General features: G+C 44.5%; 1 protein-coding gene across 1 annotated transcript in view; it reads left to right on the forward strand.

Moving 5' to 3' along the window:
* The first annotated feature begins 2,715 nt into the window (after positions 1 to 2,715).
* Positions 2,716 to 24,327, forward strand: part of LOC147111111 (transketolase-like) — a 70,613-nt gene continuing 49,001 nt past the window's right edge. Inside the window, exons 1-4 of the mRNA XM_086001669.1 lie at positions 2,716 to 2,942; positions 8,558 to 8,675; positions 10,391 to 10,504; positions 10,856 to 10,953. Coding sequence (XP_085857795.1) covers positions 2,836 to 2,942; positions 8,558 to 8,675; positions 10,391 to 10,504; positions 10,856 to 10,953 — 437 coding nt within the window. The 5' untranslated portion in view covers positions 2,716 to 2,835. The remainder of the gene's footprint in view (positions 2,943 to 8,557; positions 8,676 to 10,390; positions 10,505 to 10,855; positions 10,954 to 24,327) is intronic.

Genomic DNA, 24,327 nt, shown 5'->3' on the forward strand with positions numbered 1-24,327 from the left:
CTTCCATCACTTTGCTGATGATTGAGAGTAGACTGATGGGGCGGTAATTGGCCGGATTGGATTTGTCCTGCTTTTTGTGGACAGGACATACCTGGGCAGTTTTCCACATTGTTGGGTAGATGCCAGTTTTGTAGCTGTACTGGAACTGCTTGGATAGAGGTGCGGCTAGTTCTGGAGCACAAGTCTTTAGCACAACAGCTGGAATGTTGTCTAGGCCCAGAGCCTTTGCTGTATCCAGTGCGCTCAGCTGTTTCTTGGTATCAAGTGAATCAAATTGGCTGAAGACTGGTTTCTCTGATGGTGGGGACTTCAGGAGGAGGCTGATATGGATCATCGACTTGGCACTTCTGGCTGAAGATGGTTGCAAACGTTTCAGCCTTGTCTTTTGCTTTGCATATTCTATGAAAAAAATAGTAAAATCGAAACTGTTGTCATCATTTCTTAGAATGCACATGTAAAAAATAGAGTACGACATTGCTTAATCCTCATTGCACTTGAAACTGTACAAGTCATGCAATTAATGACTTGCATAATCCAAGGACCTCTGGTAGCCCCACTGGTTGAAAACTCCTGGACACTTGGCTGTGGTCCTTTCGGCTCACAGTGCCTTGAGTCCTAGGTTTGATTGCCAGCTTCTCCTTAGAGGAATACTCCATTCACAGTTTTCCAGATAGATTTATAGCTTCATCTCTCCTGAGAGGTGACCAATCCGCCACTGGTTGCAATTCTCACTGTTTGTATTGGAGCTGGTCTGGGTTGCTTCCTGTAAATACTACCAACAAGAACAACAACGACTTGAATTTATATAGTGCCTTTAACATAGTCAAATGTCTCAAGGCACTTCACAGGAATGTGATCAGACAAAAATTGACATTGAACCAAAGGAGACATTAGGACAGGTGACCCAAGCAGCCTATCAGAGTAGGATTCCCTACTTGAATGTCTCCATTGTCAGTAAGTGTTAAAAAAATCTAATAGTGACACAACTTTTTCACACAAGAAAATACTAGAGTACTTTCAACAAAAAGTACTTCCCCAAGACTTTCCTCCCCTTCAATTGTACATATATACTTCTCACAGAATCACAGAATCACAGAATCCTCACAGTACAGATAGAGGCCATTTCGGCCCATCGAGCCTGCACCGACACATATCCCACCTGATCCCCGTAACCCCTACACCAACACATATCCCACCCTATCCCCGTAACCCCACGTATTTAATCCCCCTAACACTAAGGGTCAATTTTTATCATAGCCAATCAACCTAACCCGCACATCTTTGGACTGTGGGAGGAAACCGGAGCACCCGGAGAAAACCCACGCAAACACGGGGAGAATGTGCAAACTCCACACAGACAGTCACCTGAGGCCGGATTCGAACCCGGGTCCCTGGCGTTGTGAGGCAACAGTGCTAACCACTATGCCACCGTGCTGCCCAAGACTTGCTTCCCCTTTAGTTGTGCATAATAATCCTTAGATGCCTGTCTGCCTCCTAATGATCTTATCACCCCTGTGCTCGCTGACCTACATTGGCTCCCGGTTAAGCCTCAATTTCAAAATTCTCATCCTTGCTTTGGCCTCGCTCCCTATCTCTGTAATTTCCTCCAGCCCCACAAACCCTGCCCACTCCCCTGAGATATCAGCGCTCCTCTAATTCTGCTCTTTTGAGCATCCCTGATTATAATCGCTCAACCATTGGTGGCCGTGCCTTCTGTTGCCTAGGCCCTAAGCTCTGTAATTCCCTCCCTAAATCTCTCTGCCTCTCTACCTCTCTTTCCTCCTTTAAGACACTCCTTAAAACCTATCTTTTTGAACAATCTGCCTTAATTTCTCCTTATGCGGCTCGATGTCAAATTTTTTATAATACTCCTGTGAAGTGCCTTGGGATGTTTTACTACGTTAAAGGCGCTATATAAATACAAGGTGGTGTTGTTACACCATTATGGCTGCAGAATAGATGTTCCAGCGTTATGAAAGATAAAAAGAATGCTGCAAATTTAATGCACAGATATGTGTGCTGCTGTAGTTTGAGAAGTACCACCAATGCTGTCTCCACAAGATCCTGCAAATCCATTGGCAGGATAGGCGCACCAACGTCAGTGTTCTCGCTCAGGCCAACATCCCCAGCATCGAAGCTTTGACCACGCTCGATCAGCTCCGATGGACGAGTTACATCGTCCGCATGCTCAATACGAGACTCCCAAAACAAGCGCTCTACTCGGAGCTCCGACATGGCAAGAGAGCCCCAGGTGGGCATAGGAAATGCTTCAAGGACACCCTCAAAGCCTCCTTGAAAAAGTGCAACATCCCCACCGACACCTGGGAAATCTGGCCCAAGACCGCACAAAGTGGAGGAAGGCGCCAAACACCTCAAGTCTCTTCGCCGGGAGCAAGCGGAAGCCAAGCGGAAGGAGCGCACGTGAACCCAAGCACCCCACCCACCGTCTGCCCCACCTGTGACAGAGACTGTAGGTCCCGCATTGGACTCATCAGTCACCTGAGAACTCATTTTTAATGTGGAAGCAAGTCATCCTCGATTCCGAGGGACTGCCTAAGAAGAAGAGTTTGTAACCACATGTGTGTTGTCATGTCTTGAATGACATGGCACTTTGCTCCGGTTCTGTCAGTCTGTTGGTGGAAGCCAATGGGAGGAGGGTTGGCTGATAATGGCTCCTCCTCTCTGTCAGTGTCGGGATGGGAGGGTGAGTGGGTTGGGCTTATTGCAGAGTCTGTACACATCAGGGATTAGCGGAAGTCTCTTTTTGTCTCTGTGTCCCGGACTTCTTCAGGTACAGCACTCTCTCTGCAGCCTGCCATCTCCGCAGCTTTCGCCATGGCTTGTTACCACAGACCCGACGCCAGTACCCTGCAGGCCCTGAAGGACATGGCCAACACACTGAGGATTCACTCCATCACCGCCACCACCGAAGCCGGATCGGGGTAGGTGTCCACCGAAAGGGGGACTAAATGTCCTGATGGTGTCGGATCGATGTTTTTCCCTCCCGCGGGCCAACAGGAGCTGGAGGATTGGGGGCGGGAGGCTCAGCTACAGTTTAAATGTAAATAGTCGCCACGTGTGAAACCTCGGCTAAAGAAAAATAAACCGCCAAACTGAAAGGGGGAGGAGGCGGTGTCTGAAAACAGAAGAAGTTGCGATTGAAGGGAAAGCAATCTTGACAGAAAACGTCAAGATTTTTAACAGTAATAATTTATAATGAAGTAATCATTGGTGTTGTCTCAGGAAGCCCCCTATTCTGCCGTTTCTTGCCGTGTAACTCAGGCCCGGGGAGGCGCGGCCTGTTTGGTGTGGAGCTGATGGCGGGCCGGGGAGTCGGGCGCTCGCTGATCTCGGCTACTTTTAATCCTCCTTTTATTCATCTTACTCTTTCGCGCCCCTTCCTCAGTCTCGAACTCCAAGGACGCTGGGGATCAGTCGAGTTGTAGATCCAGATCGCGCCGTGATGGTTAATCTGCACCTGTGTAAATATTGTTATCTGTAAACACTATAAGGCTTTAAAAGTTGTTATTAAAGAAATGATCTTTGGGAGACCCCCCAAAGGAGCAAGAAGAGCCAAGCAGTGCAAGATCGAAACAAAATAGTTTTAATGGGTGCTTTTTTAACAAGACAATAAATGTGAACTTTTTTAAATATTCAAAGATTTAAGTCTAGATGGCAAAGAGATTTTTTTTCTCAATTGATCCTACAGTGGAACTTAAAAGTTTGATTTAAAAGATGACAGCAACACAGTTTTACAGAGCATAGGATATACGAGATCCAGAGTTTGGTTCCCTGTGATTCCTGGCTATGAAACTTGGTTGCTTAACCTGCATCCATTCTTGTCCAATCTGACCTGTGTATAACTCAATCATCTTCATTAAAACTCATGTTAAGATCAGTTTTTCCTTTCATTGAAATGTGACAGGATCTCTATATTGCAAGAATGTTTTGTGATTTCAGTTATATGAAACATGGAGCTTCCTTTCAATCATACAATATGTGACTCCCTCCCAGTGGCTCAGTGAATAATTCAGTAAACTCTGATATTTTTTATACAGATAAGGTAGATCCTCGCTTTGATCCGCCAGTCTGTTTTTAGTTGATTATAGTCGGGTCACTACAGTTTGTCCCAGTGCCTATGGATTACCCAGGGGAATGTTTGTCAGGTGTACCACTGTTAGAAGGTCTCAGCTGTAATTTTTAGTTAACTAGCCTGCCAGCACACACTGTCAAGGATCATGCATGAACAAAGGCTATTTGGGCAAAGTTCCCTATGGACTACACCCTGGCAAGAAGTGAATGCCTTCAGTAGAGGAGAGAAGGTGAGAAAACTGGTGAAGGTATAAAAAAGACTTTCCAAGAATGTACTGAGCTTTGAACAATTCTCATTTTGTCTTTTTAGACTGACTCCAAATAAAAAGGGGAGCAAGACTCTTTTATGTGAAGCAGAAGTGAAAGTACCAATTGTAACAGTGGAGCATTGCACAATGGTGTTCTGTAAATTTAGTGGATTAATTCCCAATTACACAACAATGTAAAATCAGTTCCTTTTCCTACTTTTTGTAATAATTATAATTATTCAACCAACCTACACTGAACTAAACTGCATGATTCCAAAATGTGTTTTTTGCCATAAGTTTGAATCTTTTGGAGCCAAAAAAGTGGAATTCTGTCAGTATGAAATTCAAAAAAATGTACGCTTACAATGGAAGAGTTAGCAAAATACTGCGGATGCTGGAAATCCGAAATAACAACAGAAAACGCTGGAAAAACTCAGCAGGCCAGGCAACACACGTGGAGAGAGAAACAGAGTTAACATTTCAGGTCGAAACCCTTCTTCAGTACTGAGGGGAAAAAAGCAGGAAATGAGACAGATTGAAAAGCGGGTTTGGGGACTGGGAAATGGGGGAGGGGATGAAAGAACGAAAGGGAAGGTCTGAGAGGTGAAGAGACATTAAGAGATATTCAAGGCGAGACAAGATGGTAATAGGACAGGTAAAGAGACAAAGGATGGCTCTAGAAGTGTGAAATGAGCTGGCAGAATGCAAGATAGCTGCCATGTGGGAGAGAAAAAAAAAAGGAAAAGGCACAAACCAAAAGTGTGGATAAAAAATATATAAAAATATAATAGGGGCCTAGGTTATGATCTGAAATTGTTGAACTCAATATTGAGTCCAGAAGGCTGTAAAGTGCCTAATCGGAAGATGAGGTGCTGTTCCTCGAGCTTAGGCTGAGCTTCCGTGGAACAATGCAAGAGGCCGCAGACGGTGAGGTCTGAGTGGGAATGGAGCGGTGAATTGAAATGACAGGCGACCGGAAGCTCGGGGTCACCCTTACGGACTGAACGGAGGTGTTCCGCAAAGCGGTCACCCAAGCTGCGTTTGGTCTCCCCAATGTAGAGGAGACCACATCGTGAGCAGCGAATACAGTATACTAGATTGCAAGAAGTACAAGTAAATCGCTGTTTCACCTGGAAGGGGTGTTTGGGGCCCTGGACAGTGGGAAGGGGGGAGGTATAAGGGCAAGTGTTGCAACTCCTGCACTTGCACGGGAAGGTGCCGGGCAAAGGGGAAGGGTTGCTGGGGGTGATAGAGGAGTGGACTAGGGTGTCTCGGAGGGAGCGGTCCCTACGGAATACTGAAAGGGGAGGGGAAGATGCGTTTGGTGGTGGGATCACGTTGGAGGTGGCGGAAATGGCGGAGGATGGTCCGTTGAATGTGGAGGCTGGTGGGGTGAAAGGTGAGGACAAGGGGAACCCTATCGTGTCTTCCTTTTTCCTCAACCGAGGATTCCCCTCTACCGTGGTTGACACGGCTCTCGACCGTGTCCGTTCTATCTCCCGCACTTCTGCCCTCACCCCTGCCCCTCCCTCCCGGAACCACGATAGGGTTCCCCTTGTCCAACAAGAGCGAGTCTAACCACCTCCCCATGACATTCAACGGCATTACCATCGTAGATTCCCCTACCATCAACACCCTGGGGGTCACCATTGACCAGAAACTTAACTGGACCAGCCACATAAATACTGTGGCGACAAGAGCAGGTCAGAGGCTGGGTATTCTACAATCAGTGACTCGCCTCCTGACTTCCCAAAGCCTTTCCACCATCTACAAAGCACAAGTCGGGAGTGTGATGGAATACTCTCCATTTGCATGGATGAGTGCAGCTCCAACAACACTCAAGAAGCTCGACACCATCCAGGACAAAGCAGCCCGCTTGATTGGCACCACTGTTTCCTCTAAGCTGCGCAGCAATCAGGAAGGTACAGCGCAGTCCGCTCACAGGCTGTTCCCTTTAAGATACCGAGCCGCCGCTAAAGGTACTACGCACAAAAGAAAAATTTAGTGGGAATGTTGATTGGCACCCCATCCACCACCTTAAACATTTACTCCCTCCACCACTGGGGCACCGTGTCTGCAGTGTGTACCATCTACAATATGCACTGCAGAAACTCGCCAAAGCTTCTTTGGCAGCATCTCCCAAACCCGCAACCTCTACCGCATAGAAGGACGAGGGCAGCAGGCACACGGGAACACCATCAACTCCAAGTTCCCCTCCAAGTCACACACCATCCTGACTTGGAAATATATCACCGATCCGTCATCATCGCTGGGTCAAAATCCTGGAACTCCCTACCTAACAACACTGTTGGAGCACCTTCAACACACAGACTGCAGTGGTTCAAGAAGGTGGCTTACCACCTTCTCGAGGGCAATTAGGGATGGGCAATAAATTCTGGCCTTGCCAGTGGTGCCCACATCCCTTAATGAATTTTAAAAAAAAGCCAGTTGTAGAGTCCCAACTGTTGCCCCAGTTACGATCAGCTAACTCGGCACAGACCAAACATCAAACCTGGGACAGTCTCTTCTGTATTGTTTTTATATTGTCTTTACTCTTTGAGCCATTGGGGGAAACGCAGTTTAATTTTTGTATGTTGCCTCCCCCAATACTGAGAAGACACAGAATCATGATTTAAGGTGTGATGTACGTAACTCCTTAAAGAGGATAGAAAAGAAGAAACAAATAGATTGAAGGTTGATGGGTATATATATATTGTGAAATAAAGTAATTGCCCAAAGAGCTTGTGTTTTCTGCTCATAAAGTAGGAAATGTGTTAATTTGACCAAACTGAGCACTATCTTACCATGGAAAATTAAGATAATGCTGCAGAATCAATGCGGACCTGATCTTACTCTTGTAATCCCAAAAGGGGAATGTCCGAGAAATGATTAGTCATCTACACTTTCATATTTAATGCAGTATTTCACTTTGTTCTTATTACCTACGTACTGTTACAGGTTTAGGCCACTTTAGCAAGACAGAGGATTTGATGGAAACATGGTTAAGTATAGCATGAACGGATTGCTCAAGATTGGAGCATGTAAAACATTAATATTTAACACATGGTATGTCTAAGTATTCCAGTTCCATTTGGGATTTCATCTAATGGAACTAAAGTACAGTATGTGAACAAAAATGGATTGTCCTCTAACCTGCATGGAAAATATTTACTAAAAACAACTATAGTATGCAGTGCTGTTCCAACTTATTAATCTGGTGAAGTGATATACAAGTTTCTGTTATGTAAGCAAAGAAATGCTTCTGTCTATTTAACAAACTAAAATATTGTTCATTAGTTGAGGATAATGATTTTATGGTTAGCCAGCATTTCCTTTTTAGAGTCCAGCAAGTGAAAATCTGACTGAGTAAATATTAACCCTCATTCTGACCAAGCTGAAGTAGGTTTTCAGAGCATGTTGAATTCTCGGTAGAGATGGTGAGGTAATGAACCTATAGGAACGCTGTAACTTATGTCATAAATTAATTCAAATTATTTTGTTTATTGAAGGTAAAGCTTTATTTTAGTTTGTTTAGCTAAAACTTCACTATGCACCTTTGTTCAATTTGCCTTAGTTTTTATTTAACGTTGTGCTTAAGACAGAAAAATGAGATTTTCTTAAATTTATTTCCTACTGTAGGAAAAGGCTTCTGAATTATTTTTCATAAATAAGTGAGAAACATAGTCTACAAATTTATTAAAATTAAATATTCTTATTTGTTGGAGTTGATAACATTGAAGGAGAACGTAAAAATTAAGAAGTGATTTTAATGAAGTATGAAAAATACAAAATAAATCAGTTAGGATTGTGGTTTGAAGCAATGGCCTATATATTAAAGTATGCTATTCAGGGAAGTGTGCTTTCAGTTCATAATTATTTAATAACGAAGCAGGATATTGAGCTCATTATCATTCTATATATTCCCAGATTATCCATTGTTGCCAAAAATTATTCACAAAAATTGATACAACACAGTTTTAAAACATAATTTTAGTTTCAGGTTCTACTTTATTCCAGTAATACAGATCTCAGAACTGACCACATTATTTAATTCAAATTATTGCAATAACATTTTGCAGGAATAATCAATTGAGATTAGACATATCCAAAGTAATTGCTTACTCTGAAAGGAAATACTGCAAAGTTGAACTGACTATCAATACTGGAGCATGAACTGTGTGAAGTGTCAGCATGCAGTTTGTCTGTTTGATTTACAGACACCCTACATCATGCTGCAGTGCAGCCGAGATCATGTCTGTGCTGTTCTTCCACGTTATGAAGTACAAACCACAAGACCCGAAGAACCCCAGCAATGATCGCTTTGTACTCTCGAAGGTAAAAATTGATATATAAATACATTTTGCCTCATGTTTTAAGCTAAAATTATATTTGTACTTTAGAGCCACTTAATTATTTTTCAGTGTTGGGTTACAATAGTTCATATTGCTGCTGGTATCAATAAGTAAGCAATCCATTCATTAAGACTTATGAAAGAAAATTGGCTTCAAGTAGGTAAAGGACAGGAAGCTCCATTTTTTACAAATACTCTACATTCAGTATTGATCAGAGCTAAAGAAGCTGGGTGTTAGGAACCTGTAGCTATGTTGCCAACACTAAGTTTCTGTCAACTAAAAAGGCCTGTAAAATTCTTACTTCCAGTTACTGTACTATATCCTTCACATCTGAAGAAGGGGAAGTTGACACCATAGAAGGAGGCCATTCAGCCAATCATGTCTGTGCTGGCTCTTTGCTAGAGCTATTCTAAAATAAAACTAATACTACTGTCCTGCTCTCCCCTCGTAGTTGAACGTTTTTCTTTGTTTCATATCTCTGCATTCCTTAAAAAATGCAGTGGTCTCTGCCTCAGCTACTCTCTGTGGCAAAGCATTCCATGTTTTAACAAATCCTCGTATAAATACATTTCTCCTAACTGCTCTCCTCACTCTCTTTTATAATAATTTTAAATTAAACACCCCTTGTCATTGACTCCCCAACCAGAATAAATTGTCTTTCCCTATTCTCCCTATCAGAAACCCTGCATAATTTTAAAAGTCTTTATTAAATCTCTTCTTAACCTTCTCCAGTGCAAATAGTCCTAATAAAGTCTCTTCTCATAACTGTAGTTTATTATCCCTACTGTCATTGTGGTGAATCTATGCTGTACATTCTCTATGACTGTAATGTCCTGTGTATAATATAGTGCATATGGCTGCACAATGTATTCTAACTGTAGCCTAACCATTGCTTTATCAGTTCCTCTTTACTCTTAATACAGTTACATCATAACCTTAAAAAGTCTATGGACCCAAAATTCCTGGGCGTTTCTACAGCATAACTCAGGAGAGGGGCTGGAATTTGGAGCGGGGCCCCATTCCGCTGGGTGTCCGCTCCCTTTTTCACTTGATGATAAAATGTGGCAGGTGCTTCTTGTGTCTCCCCCCCCCCCCCCCCCACCATGTTGATGTCAGAAGAGTAGATGGGACTGGTGGGATGACATCACCTACCAGTTCCTCCTCCATTGGTCTCCACACAATGGAGGCGGAACTCCATCGTGTTCCAGGGTGCCAGATTGCACCCTGGCAGAAGTGGGGCCCATCAGAGCAATCGGTTGTCTTTAGGAAAGCGGCTACTATAAAATTGATCATCTATTTTAAAAAATAATCTTCAGGCGAAACAGCCTGCTTCCTTGATGGAGTGGCAAGATGCTGCTCTGAAATTTCTGGCATACCCTCTTCACGCCCTTCCCCTCAACAGGCCGCATGCCCAAGGAGAGCTGAAACTAGTGGGGGCAGCCAAATATGCAAATATTCCTTTCGGCTGGATTTGGAGATCGAGCCGAGGCTGGTGCAGACTGGCAGCTGGAAGTCTGGCGGTGGAGCAAGCCTTCAGGAATTTCTGTGTTCATGTGTTTTGTGCATTTTCTGATGTCAGCGTTATCGCACAGCTGGGCATAAAGAAACTGATCACCTTACCTATGACAGAGTTACTCTAAAAAGTGCAAGCTGCAGTTTTAAGGAGTGTGTTTTGAAACTGTATTTTCTTGGTTTCAGGGTCATGCAGCTCCAATACTATATGCCGTCTGGGCAGAAGTTGGTTACCTGAATATGGATCAGTTGCTGACGCTGAGAAAAATGGGTTCCATCCTTGAAGGGCACCCTGTTCCAGTGAGTCTCAAGGAAATATCACATTCATGTACTTTTGAAAGAATTTCTGATGGAAATTAAATCTGAATAACTGAATTGAATGGCCCGTAGCTTTGTTTTGGGGAATAGGAGCAGAGAATGTCTCTTAATTTCCCCAGACTCTGCAACAGGTGTCACTGGTGGGCGCTGCTCTGGAGCCTATTTCAACCTGGTTTTAGGAAACAAAAAGTAACAGGAACTGCAGACCTCTCGATTATTGAAACCTTCTTTGAGGGAAGATAAATATTTATATCTGTTTGGCTCTGCTTCTTTCCTGGTATTGCTTTCTGTAATATCTGTTTCCATCTCACATTTTGCCTCATGTCTTTTCAGAAACTAGCTTTTGTTGATGTTGCTACTGGATCCTTGGGGCAGGGTCTGGGAGCTGCTGCTGGGATGGCTTATACCGGGAAATACTTTGATAAAGCCAGGTGACCATTTTTATCATTAGCTCTCAAAAAACTAGCCATTATCTGCTGTTTGTATTGTAGTTTGTTTTTTAAATGAGAAATGTTAAGGTGTTTAAATCTTCACAGTCTTTACATAAATCTTTAGCTTATACAGGAAACTTTGGTTTATCCGGAGGTTAACTGTCCGGAATGCTCGAGCCACCGGCAAAAATCAGGAGCCGTTTCGTTATTTTTTTTTTCTTTTCGTTGCTTTTTTTTCACCAGTCAGGCTCTGCAAGGTCTCGCTGTTGCTAAGCTACAGAGACGCTTGCAAGGTACGGCCGACTGTTTAGAAGCTGTTGAAGCAACAGGGTTTGTTGCCAGATACGGAGCTCAAAATCTCCGTATGTTTCAACATTAGCGCTGGTTTGTCCGGCAGTTTTGATGGGACGGCAACAGCTCGGTCCCATCGGTGCCGGATAGCACAAAGTTTCCTCTAATTCTTTATCCTAATTTATAGCTGCCATTAGATCATTAATCCACAAGGCTGATCTGTTCCTATTTTTGAAAAATAAAAGGAGTAGGACGTTCAGCCACTTGAGCTTGTTCAGCCATTCTATTAGATTGTGGCTGATCCTAACCTCAACTCCAATTACCCGCATTTGATCTATATTCCTTGATACCCTTACCTGACAAAAAACTCAGTCTTGAAAACTTCAGTTGATCCAGCATCCACAGCCTTTTTGTAGGGAGAGTTCCAGGTTTCCACTACCCTTTGTGTGGAAAAAGTGCTTCCTGATTCCACTTCTGTGTGGCCAAGCTCTAATTTTAAGCTTATTCCCTCTTGTTTTGGATTCCCCTACCAGAGGAAATAGTTTCTTTCTATTAACCCTGTCGAATCGCTTTATCATTTTAAACGCCTCGATTAGATCACCCCTCAAACTTCTAAACTTGAATACAAACAACGTTTATGCAACCTGTCTGCATAATATAAACCTTTAAACCCTGGTATCATTCTGGTAAACATGTGCTGTACCCGCTTCAAGGCCACTATATCTTTCCTGAGGTCTGATGCCCAAAACTGAATTCAGTTCTCCAGATGGGGTCCTACCAAGGCTCTGTACAACTGAACCATCACTTCATTGTTGTATTCCAACCTCCTTGAGAAGAAACCCAACATTCCACTAGCCTTTTTGATTACTTTCTGTGCCTGTGCACAAGTTTTTAGTGATTTGTGTACATGGACACCTAATTCCCTTTGCTCCTCCACAGCTCATAGTCTCTCACCATTAAGAAAATATTGGCCCAGAAATTCGGGTCGGGGGCTTCCCGCGGGTGCAAGCCCCCGATCTGCACTTACCTACTGCGCCGGCTGTTGAGCTGTGGGCTCCCGTGGAATTCCGATCCGGGGCCTGGTCCAGCTGCCGGCGCGCAGTGCTTGCGTATCCCAGGGGCGCGGTTAGTTCGATGTGGGCCATGGGCAGCCAATCGGAGCAGGGAATGCTCCATTCATAAGTCTGACAGGAAGTGCTGTCAAGACTTATAAATACCACGACCCCAAAATAGCACTAAACCTTCAAATAAATGTTTTTAAAAATCACATTTTTTAAATAAACTATAAATTACATGAAATAACTATTTTAAACAATAATTTAAATTTTTGAAAAAAATAATTTTATATTCTAATGGGGCTAAAAATAAACTTACCTTTAAAGTATTTAAAAATAATAAACCTGTGGAAAAAATGTTTTAATTTTAATTAATTCACCACTTACCTTGTAAAAAGCAGGCCATACGCCTGCTTTTTACATTTCTAAATTCTGCAGGCTTACGTTCCCAGAGAAACCTGTTTAAAAAAAAAAAACACTAAGTTTGATGCGCATGCGCAGCCTCCCCCGTGCACGCGTTCGACCTCTGAACCTCTTGGTTCAGAGGAACGGAAGTGCCGGTTTCCCACGCATGCGCAGTGCATGCAGGAAACTGGCACTTCCATCGGGCCTACGGGTGAGTACCCCGTGCGTACTCACCCGTGGAGACCCGAATTTCTGGGCCATTCTAATTTAGCATTCTCCGATCCAAAGTGGATGACCTCACACTGAACGCCATTTGCCATAGTTTTGCCCACTTACTTAGTCTCGGTCCCTTTGTAACGTCCAACCCTACAACCCTCTGAGAACTCTAGGTTCCTGCCCCCATTGGTGCCTGTGCCTCAAGCTGTTAAGGCTCTAAGCTCTGAAATTCCCTCCCTCAACCGCTGCGCCTCTCCGCCTTTAAGACACTCCTTAAAACCTACCACTTTTACCAAGCTTTTGGCCATCTGTCCTAATATCTCCTTTTGGTTCGGTGTCAATTTTTGTCTGAAAATGCTCCTGTGAAGCGCTTTGGGACGTTTTAATTCGTTAAGGGCACAATATAAATGCAAGTTATTCCTGTCCTACTCCCATTTACACAACTTACTGTGCCTCAGAACTTAATGTCATCTGCAAACTTTGATATACAACTCTCTAATTTTGCTAATACTCTCTTGTGTGGAACCTTATCAGAAGTCCAGATAGACAACATTCATAGCCACTTCCCTATCACCATGTGAGTGACCTCAAAAAAAATTCAACTAGATTAGTCAGACATCCTTCACAAATCTATGCTGACTGTCTGATCAGCTCATAATTGTCCAAGTCCTCAGTCACTCTGGGCTGGATTTTACGAAACTCGGCAAGTCCATGGTGGGTGACGTCGGTAGTGGGTCTCGACCCCGCTGCTGGCTTCATCCCGGCCTCTGAAATGATTTTCCCCTGATTGGGCTTGTTAAGCCCGCCCAGCACGTTTGCCGGCTAATTAGAGGAAGTGGGTCTGGTAACGTCATTTGATGATGCATCATCGGCCAATTTGCTTAAAGGGACCATGGCCAATTTTCTTTTGACATTTGTGCTGTCAGTGTTCTACAGCATTGAGGTGCTGCAAATACTGCAGAGATGCAGGGCTGCACCCAGGCTCTCCCATGACTCCCTCCATATGCCTATGGAGGGAGTCACAGGACGCAGGGAGGTCCTCTTCCCTTCCCATGGGTGGAAGAGACCTCCCCAGGAGATCAACACAGCCTGCTTGCACATTGCAGAGGAGGGCACAAGCAGGGATGTGGTCAGGAGGACCTGGGTGCAGTGCTGCAAACGTTTCAATGATCTCAGTAGATCACGAAACGTTAGTACAAAGCCAACTCAACCCCATCCTGCTGTGCCTCTCATCACATCCCCATCACTCTGCCTTCCCTATGCTACTCCTGCACATCCTTCCACCAACTTACCTTGCACCTCCACTCATCCCTCTCTATCTACATTATCATATCCCCATCTCACGAGCTCACCCTCATCCTAGTGCAATCATACCAACTAACAACACACAAGAGTAGGCACTGGGTGTCTTATGTTCTTGTAAAGTTTCTGTTAATGTGGTGTCAAACATTGAAACCTTTATTTTGAACACTTTGTGTTCTTGGACAGATTTGTGTGCACCTTTGAAAGTGGCTTAGTGAGTTGCAATGAATGGTGAAGCATAACGGTACACCCCGCAATGGTGATGAGTGTGAAAGGAATGGCTTGGGCATTGTAGGGATGCTTTATGGTGTTGGTGTGGGGTGGTGCCAACCTGGCGCATCATGTGGCAGCTAGGGTGTACAGCATCAAGTGAAGTAAATCTGGCCATGGTGAGGCCATCCCTGGTGTCCCGGGCAGCATTGTGCTCGGGTGCTGATGCCCTGTGTCTTGTGCTGCAACAGTTGATTGCGGAAAAGGTTGGTGTTGTTTGTGCTGCTGGTGTACCTGGTGATGCTGGTGTAGGGGCTGATCGTGGTGGGATTCTGAGGACCAAGGTGAGAGAGTTTCATGGGCACCTATGCTGATGTAATAGATGGCAGGTGAAGTAGAGATGACAGAAGCCATCTGTCAATGGTGGGAGAGGTAATGAGGTCAGACTGGATGGAGACTTGTGTAAAGACTTGCAGCATTCTGAATCTGTAGTGGAAATGCAGTTTAGAGTAGCTAGTGTTTAAGGGAATATTTCTCAATCAACTGGGAGCTTTGACTTGACATTTGAAGCTGTCAGCTCATCAGCTGATTCAATGGCCACTGACCTCGCACCTCAGCTCCACAGACGAGGTCTAGGCACAGTGGGGAAACCGGTGGGCGACCATTCAAATTCAAAAATCTGTGGAAGAAACCATTGATTGGCTGTAAACAAACCACTAATGATTTTAATTGCCTCCCCCCGCCGCTGCATGTCGGGTTTGCTCAACGCTGACAGACCCGACATTTGATAAAGGGGCGTGGTGGCGGATTGACAGCGGGATCCCGACCCGCTAGGGGAAAACATTTTCCCACCTGACCCGCCACCAATTGCGTCTGCTGACCCCCCGGAAAATCCAGCCCTCTGTCTCTGATGTTAGACTGATAGGTCTGTAATTAACTGGTTTCTCCCTCCCTCCATTCTTAAACAATTGAGTGACAATATGTAATTTTCCAATCAAAGGCACAATTCCTGACTCTCGAGTGCTGTGGAAAATTATGACTGACGCATCTGCAATTTCATCACCAATTTCTTTTAATACTCGAGTCAAGACCATCAGGTCCTGTAGATTTGCCTATCTTAAGTCCCATTATTTTCTCCATTGCCATTTTTAAACTTGTATTAAATTCACGAAGTTCATCCCCTTGACTTATTTTTAGGTTTCTTTTTACTGTTGGTATTTTGTCCGCTTACACTACTTTCCAACTGATTTGGCCCCCTTCGTAGGGCCCACGTGCATGATCTGATAGAAGTGATAATGATTTAGATGGTTATCGTCTTCTGCTTCGTCTTTTTCTTTTCTGCTTCTTGGAGACTCTCGGGGCTCCCTTATCTGCTGCCAGCTGTAGCGCCACCATCTCCCTATGTTCCTTAGACTTTAAGTGCTTCATCCTGATTTCTGCACTTTGGGAGTTTTCATCACAAGCTGGGCAGACCAAGTCATCGTAATATTCCGTGTCACTCAACAGGTCATGGTAATATTCGGTGTCGTCCTGAGCTAGTCTAGCGAGAGGGCCTGCTACTTCTTCCTTACCCAACTGGACGTTAGCCGACTGTTGTTCCCTCCCTAGACATCTTTCCTGAAGAGACTTCTTCATGCGTTCATATTCATCCCGCTCTTCCTGGGTTTCCTGCCAATCCTTCACTAATGACCTCATTTGTGATTCCAATACTTCCCCTTCCATCGGGGATTGATTGATCGGGCTATTCAATCCTTCTACTGGAGCAGCTGTTTCAACATTCTGTAGTTCACATTGACGTGATTCAGCGTACTTTCGGCAGCCCCGTAAAATCTGTGTTGCAACCTCAACTATTCCCCAAACTTTTGAGAGCTCCGAACCCCTTCCCTTTGAAGATTGAAGCTCGTGTTCAAATGGTTCCCATTGCAAGAGTCTTGTCTCTCAGCATACGAAGGAGTTGGCTGACCGTTAACTCTTCCACGGGGACCCTGTGGATCAGAGTCTTCTCCATTTCATCCACCTTTTCCTCCAATGCTTTCACCTTTTTTTCCTCTTGTACTTTGGCTTTAAGCGCTCGGAGAAGTTGCGCCTTGATGCTCTCTAGCTCATGTTCAGGGGCCATTCTTACAGTCTCTGTGTTTCTTACAGTTGCCTTTTCTTTCACTGAAAGAATTCCCAGTTGAATCTGTTCTTCAAGTTGTTGAACCTCGGTCATTGCCGCCTCATATTTGTCTTGGGTTTCCTTCAATATTTTTATGAGTTCTTGGACATCTTGACTTTCATGTTCTGCCATGTCTTTCACCTCTAATTTCTCATCTATGGATGGAACTTCTACCGATGAGTCTGTCTTGGCCTTGAGCTCATCAAGAATTTCCTGCAGCCTTTGGACTTCTTCCTCATGTTCAACCTTTAGTTGCTCATAAGCTTCCACTGAAACTAGCTTTTCGGAGGTTGCCGAGTTAACCCCCTCCAGGATTGTAGCCTGGGCCTGCTCATACTGTTCCTTCAACTTCTCAAACTCTGCTTGTAAGGAGTCGTAGAGAAGAACTGGAATAAAATCCTGGCTTCCTGAAGATTCCTCTTCATTTGCTTCTTTCTGCAAATATTCTAACTCCTGAACATCATAAGGGAGATGTGATCGGTGATTGGTCACGATGGCTCTATGGTCGCTCTCTGCTTGAGCTAGCTGCTTCTGTTGTCTTTCCAGATTCTCCCATTCGGTGTCATAGAACTTTTTCATTGTTTTCATCTCTTGTACGAGACGGTAACTCTATTGTTCTAATTGTTGTCGTACTTTGAAATAAAGTTGAGTCCGAGCTCGGTGTTCTTCCGTCATGGATATGTCCTTAAACTGAACAGACTCAGAATTCTCTGTCAAACTATGTTGTCGTTGTTCGGTGGAGATCTGTTCTGAAACTTTGTTCTTCTCTGGAGCATAAGCCTTTCTGCATGCCTTCGTTTTTCCAACCTTAGTCGGCAAGTCCATTTTAGCCTTGTCTTTCACATTTGGGTTGGTCTTATCGTCATCCGATTCAGAATCTGAGCTGATTGTCTGCACCGAGTCCTCACTCGTTATGGCTTTTAGATAGTGCCATTCCATGTCTATTTTCTTGATCCACTCCCGTCCTAGAAGTGGTGGTCCTCCCTCAGGTAGTACGTATAAGTTCATTCTTGGGTGTTCTTTACCCCTATCTCTCACCTTGACTCTTATCTTTCCCATGGGGTATACTTTATGCCCCGTGTATGTCTGCAATACGAACTTGGTATCTCTTAAGGGTATATGTGAGAATAGCTGGTGGTAATCCCTTCGATTTATGACTGATAGAGCTGATCCAGTGTCCAACTCCATTTTCACTTGGACTCCAGCTATTTTTAGCATGACCCAGATAGTTTGTAGGTCAGCTTCCTTACTCACATTGTGAATTCTCAGACTACCCAGCTCCTGGCCATTTGGGTCTGAGTCCGAATTCTGTTCGTCTGAACTCTTCTCAGCCACCTTGTGTACCTTGTTGTACTTTTCCTGTGATGGCTTCCTTTGGTTGTTGGTCCTTTGGTTGTTGGTCTTCTTCCCTGACCGGCATACCTTAGCTATGTGACCCAGTTTGCCACATTTCCTACATTCCTGGTTCTTAAACCAGCATTGGTTCTGGTCGTGTGTTGTCTTCCCACAACGATAACATTTTGTTGTTGTCGAGGTAATTTGATCCACACTGAGTGCCGTTGTCTTTAGCTGCATTTCCGCAGTTCCCTTCGCTGCGGCTTCGTGCGATGCTGCAATAAGGACAGCCCTGTCAAGTGTAAGGTCGTTCTCTTCGAGTAGTCGCTTTTGCGTTCCTTCCTTTGCCAATCCGCACACGAACTTGTCTCGCAATGCCTCTGTCAGATTCCCTCCAAACTGGCAGTATTTCGCTAGTCTACGCAGTTCGACCAAGTATTCTGCGTTGCTTTCGTCTTTCCGTTGCGTTCTCGCATAGAATTTGAATCGTTCCGCCAACATCAACGGTGTGGGGTTCAAGTGATCCTTCAGAACAGCCACAATATCATCGAAAGTCTGATCCGCCGGTTTAGCTGGTGATAGTAGATGCTTGAAGAGCCCGTATGTCTTCGCGCCCATCGAGTTTAGCAAGGTTATAGCTTTGTCATCTTCTTCTATTTTATTGGCCTCACAATAGATCTCAATGCATTTCACATACGTGGCCCAGTCTTCTACCTCGGAATTAAAATCGTTGATGTTACCACGCTTAGGCATCTTCCTCTCTTCCTGATAAACACCACGAATTATTTCTTTAAAAAATTTTTTTTTTTTTTTTTCAAGATGGCGGTTCCCGCGAAAATGGCGGTTTCCCGCGCTTATCTTCTCTCCCTGCCCACTTCAATGGCGGTTTCCCGCTTCTGTCTTCTTCCCCGCCTAATGGCGGCTTCCCGCGTTTCTTCCCTGGCGGGAGGGGTACACTTTCCCCACGGGTGACGGCCACTGGCTTTCAGGTTCACAGCCTGCGCGTCGGCTTCAGTGCTTTCCCTTTTCTCGGCAGGGCAACCGGCGCTGGGTACACCCCGTTGACGGCGAACAGTTTCAGCCGCTGGGCTGGCTCTCGCTCAGTTCCCCTTGCTCGGGCTCTGTCTCTCTCCCGCTCGCTCGGCTCTACCGGCGCTGGGTACACCCCATTGACGGAGAACAGTTTCAGCCGCTGGACTGTCTCTCGCTCAGTCTCCCTTGCTCGGGCTCTGTCTCTCTCCCGCTCGCTCGGCTCTACCGGCGCTGGGTACACCCCGTTGACGGAGAACAGTTTCAGCCGCTGGACTGGCTCTCGCTCAGTCTCCCTTGGTCGGCTCTGCCTCTCCCGCTCGCTCGGCTCCCAATCGCGCCTCCCAGCCCTCTCGCAGTCCGGTGCTTCCCTCCCCGGCTGCGGCTGAGTTTATCTCTTCCCGCGCCTACGTTCCCGGTCGCAGCGCTTCGTGGCTTCGGTCGCTGCCCGGCCTTTTTCGCCGGTCGCGGTCTAGCTGTCTCACGACGCCGTTGCGTCCCCCAGCCTGTCTGTACCGCGGCTTCCTTGCTCCACGCTGCCCCAGTCTCAGCGCCTCTGGGCCCGACTTCTGTCCGGCTCCTTTCCCCCTCGACCGTGGTCGAGTGCACCGCCCTTATCCTCCGGTTATTCTTTTTACTTTTCCCTTACTCACAGTCACCGTGGCCGGCTTGCTTCTCGTGCTGATCGGCTCACTCCTCACCGTGGCAGAAGGGACAGTCAGTGCCTGTTGCTGATGGAAGTCTTTGTCTCTGAATTCTTCCTCCTTTCCAGCTCTGCAGACTCGAGTTTTCTCCCAGCAGAATGACGAGGGCGGTTGCCTCTTCTCGACGCTCGCTAACTGCTTCGGAAGTATTGTTGCCGCAGGGTACGATCGGACTCGTCGCCACTGTAAAGTCTGTGGGTTGTTTAGTTAATTAATACACAGACTACCAGAGTAACTTAAAACAGGACTTTACTATTCGAAGGTCAGGGCGAATCTGCCCAATAAATCCTGACACAACACTTATATACTGGTGTGGTCACCGTCGGTATTACAGTATACAGAAGCCAAACAAAGTAGTGCCACACCTAAAATAGTTCTCTTAAAGGTGAACGGTTACATACAATAGTTCTCTTAAAGGTAGACGGGTACATACACTACATCTGCCATTTCCTTATTATCCAGTAATATTCTCAGCTGCATCTGTCTTTAATTGCCCACATTCCTCTTTCCACTCTCTTTCTCTTAATGGCCCAGTAATTCCGGGTACAACGCGTGAGTAAGGACAGGGTACTCACACGTGTGCCCGGAGGAATTGCCGGTTTTCAGCATGCACAGCGCATGCGCTGAAAACCGGCATTTCCTGTCCTCTGACCCAAGGGGTTAAGAGGCAGTACGTGCGCGACTGCACAGGCAGCGCGTGCGCAGTGAAATTCCTTTTTTTTTTCCACAGTTGCCCGAGTGTAAAGGCCTCCGGTCTTTATGCGTGGAAAAACCAGATGTAAGTATTTAGTTTTACAGGTAAGTGGGCTTTTAGTACAATGTAGAATGTTTTTTTCCACAGGTTTGTTATTTTTAAAGAATTTACAGTATGGTAAGTTTAGTTTTAGACCCTATTTTTTAAAAAATTTATTTTTTACAAAAAATTGATTAATTGTTTAAAACATTTTTAAAAACTTATTTATAGTTAATATAATCAGTGGGATGTTTTTTTAAATTTTTTATTTAAAGTTAAAGTAGTGTTTTGGCAGCCCATACTTTTCATGAGTTTGACAGCTCTTACTGTCAAACTCATGAATGAGTTTCCCCTCCCCTGATTGGCTGCACAGTGCTCACCTGATCCCAGCCGGCACATCGCACTAACTACGCCGCTGGATCAGGTAAGCACATCGCGCCGACATCTGAACCGGGCCAGTGACAGGAAATGCGAGCAGGCCCGGGCTTCAGATGTCGGCGCGCCGGGTGAGTGCAGATCGGGGGCTTGCACGCGCGGCAAGCTCCCGATCCTAATTTCAGGGCCAATATATTTATAAACGGTTTTGCTATTAGATTTGCTGTACCTGAGGGTTTTTTTCATATTCATTTATAACATGCACTTGAGTTTCAGGCCCATTTTTCCAATATAAAATGAAGGATATTATATGTGGAAAAAATTACTGTAGAGGTTGTAACCCAGTGAAAACTGAAAGCCCTCCTTCAAGAACCTCACCCCCCCCCTTTTTGTAAGTCAGTTGTGTGTCTGAAAACAGTAAATTATTATTGGTTTACACTTTTAAAAACTTTGAGGATGGGCCTTTATGAGTGGTGCTGCCAGGTGGCTGTCCATGCAAACTTGTGACACCAATCCTTTCAAGCATCTTTTTCTTTCAAAGACGGGATTAGCAGTCTCTAAATTTCAAGAACCTGACATGAGATGTGAGTTTTTCTGCCTAGAGTACTCTAATCATACAATAAAAACAAAATTCCAATTTCATGTAATTTGATATTCAGAATTTGGAGATGAAATGTGAAGCAAAAGATAGTTATCCTAACAGCGATAAACCGTCTAACATGTGTCCTTAGTTGATAAGCTTTTCCACAAAAATAATTATGGAAGAACTTCTCTATTAAATTAGTGAAAGTGATTCTTTATCAAGAATATTGTCAGACTGCAGATACACCAGAGCATAGACCCATAAATATTTCTAGGAAATATCTTGCCTGGTTTAATTCCTCTTTTACAAAATCAATGCAAAATTTTCAAAGTAAGTTATTCAATCCTGGCACTGTTACTATATCTTTGTGTAATTTCCTTGACTATTGCTGTCTGTATTCTGTTTTAATGCAGCGCAAATTATCTACCAATCTGGATAAACCAACTCCAACTTGACTCAGCAGCTCCTACTCCTGCCCCATCCTTAGTCCTATTTGTTCTAATGCAGATCCCGTTCAGTGGCCATAATAAAGAATGTGTAGGTTGAATGACCACTCAATGCACGATGACTCCCATTGAGTTGTATTACATTTTAATATGGACCATGATGTGGTGCCACTTTATAAAGGTGATGGTAAATACAGGTTCAACTCTGCTGGAAACTGTAATAAGTTGCAAAGCGGTTAAAGAAATGGAAGGTCTTAAGTGATGGCATGTAGCCAGGTGTGGGCAGAATGCTTAGGCTGATCATTGAGCTTGCTGAGAACATCAGGGAGGGTCAGGGCATGCCACATTAGGTTGCTCAGGATTTATTTTGAATGGATAAGTGCAAAGAAACAGTCTCACTGATAACACTTTCGAATGTTATTGATTAAAAGCCTGGATTTTGATATAAAGCCAGGAACAGTTGTCTTTTGTCAGTTTGTAGATATTACCAAATCAGATTGATAACAGCAGGACTGTCTTTGTTGTATTCTTCTGGAAATTAGCCAGCTTCGGTTAGTGGGTGGGGACCTGATATTGGCACAGCAAAATACGGGCAGGAAGTAAACTTGTGCTTGAGTAACAGCCAAGAAATCCAATCCCTTCCTTAAAAAAAATGCTCAGTCATAGTGACTCCCCATTCTTTTCATTTTTAAATCAAACGTGTTTTCTCTTGCAGCATGTTAATTCAGGGTAGGTACCCATGTGCAAGATACTTTTGCCTTTTGAGGACTACGGTAGTATTTTTGTTTTTAAGTTATGATTTGACTGCTGTTTGCAGCCAGACTTTAATACTTTATTTATTTAAGCGAAGCAGAGTTAACTAAGTACCACCACATCTATATTTTATTCTGATAAATTAAATACCTAATTTCTACATCAACAAAATAATTAAAATAACTTCACAACAGCCACAGTGATGTAGCAAAAACTTTTCGGTGAATATAATGGATCAATTAAAAAAAAGAGTCAAATGCAATGTTTTTCACAGATTACATCCCAAAATTAATAGAAAAATATTGTCTGGAAAATGTTTAATCAAGTATTGTAAAGAATTGTTTTACTGAAAAGTGCAAGCTTATTGTTCCCAACATACCTTGGCATCATATTGTGTTAGTGGTTAGGATTAGAAATTTGTTTCTGGAACATTTGAAATTCAATGTTATATGATGATTGGGTAGTGTGTTTGGTGAGGTGAGAGTGACTGCCCTTGACATTAAGGCAGCATTTGATCGAGTGTGGCATCAAGGAGCGCTAGCAAAACTGAAGTCAATGGGAATCAAGGGGAAAACTCTCCATTGGTTGGAATCATACCTAGCACAAAGGAAGTTGGCTGTGGTTGTTGGAGGTCATTCATCTCAATCACATGACATCACTGCAGGAGTTCCTCAGGGCAGTGTCCTAGGCCCAACCATCTTCAGCTGTTTCATCAATGACCTTCCCTCCATCATAAGGTCAGAAGTGGGGATGTTCGCTGATGATTGCACACTGTTCAGCACCATTCGAGACTCGTCAGATACTGACGCAGTCCGTGTCCATATGCAGCAAGACCTGGACAACATTCAGACTTGGGCTGACAAGTGGCAAGTAACATTCGCACCACACAAGTGCCAGGCAATGACTATCTCCAACAAGTGAGACTCTAACCATCTCCCCTTGACATTCAATGGCATTACCATCGCTGAATCCCCCACTATCAACATCCTGGGGGTTACCATTGATCAGAAACTGAACTGGACCAGCCATATAAATACTGTGGCTACAAGAGCAGGCCAGAGGCTGGGAATTCTGCGGCAAGTGTCTCCCCTCCTGACTCCCCAAAGCCTTTCCACCATCTACAAGGCACAAGTCAGGAGTGTGATGGCATACTCTCCACTTGCCTGGATGAGTGCAGCTCCAACAACACTCAAGAAGCTCGACACCATTCAGGATAAAGCAGCCCGCTTGATTGGCACTCCATCCACCACCTTCAACATTCACTCCCTCCACCACCGGCGCACTGTGGCTGCAGTGTGTACCATCTACAAGATGCACTGCAGCAACTCGCCAAAGCTCCTTCAACAGCACCTTCCAAACCCACGACCTCTACCACTTAGAAGGACAAGGGCAGCAGACGCATGGGAACATCACCACCTACAAGTTCCCCTCCAAGCCACACACCATCCTGACTTGGACCTGTATCGCCGTTCCTTCACTGTCGCTGGGCCAAAATCCTGGAACTCCCTTCCTAACAGCATTGTGGGTGTACCTACACCATATGGACTGCAGCGGTTCAAGAAGGCGGCTCACCACCATCTTCTCAAGGGCAATTAGGGATGGGCACTAAATGCAGGCCTAGCCAGCGATGCCCACATCCCATCAATGAATAAAAAAAATTGGTATCCAGCTTGAATATTTTAACTAAGCTTTCCAACCTCAATTTCAAAGAATGTATCATTTGGCCTGATCTTTTCTACAGTTATTCGACCAGTGCAATATGCCAAATAATCAACTAGT

The sequence above is a fragment of the Somniosus microcephalus genome, chromosome 11 (genome assembly GCF_052327205.1).
Source record: "Somniosus microcephalus isolate GS21.2 chromosome 11, FLI_Smic_1.0, whole genome shotgun sequence".
NCBI classification, from domain to species: Eukaryota; Metazoa; Chordata; class Chondrichthyes; order Squaliformes; family Somniosidae; genus Somniosus; species Somniosus microcephalus.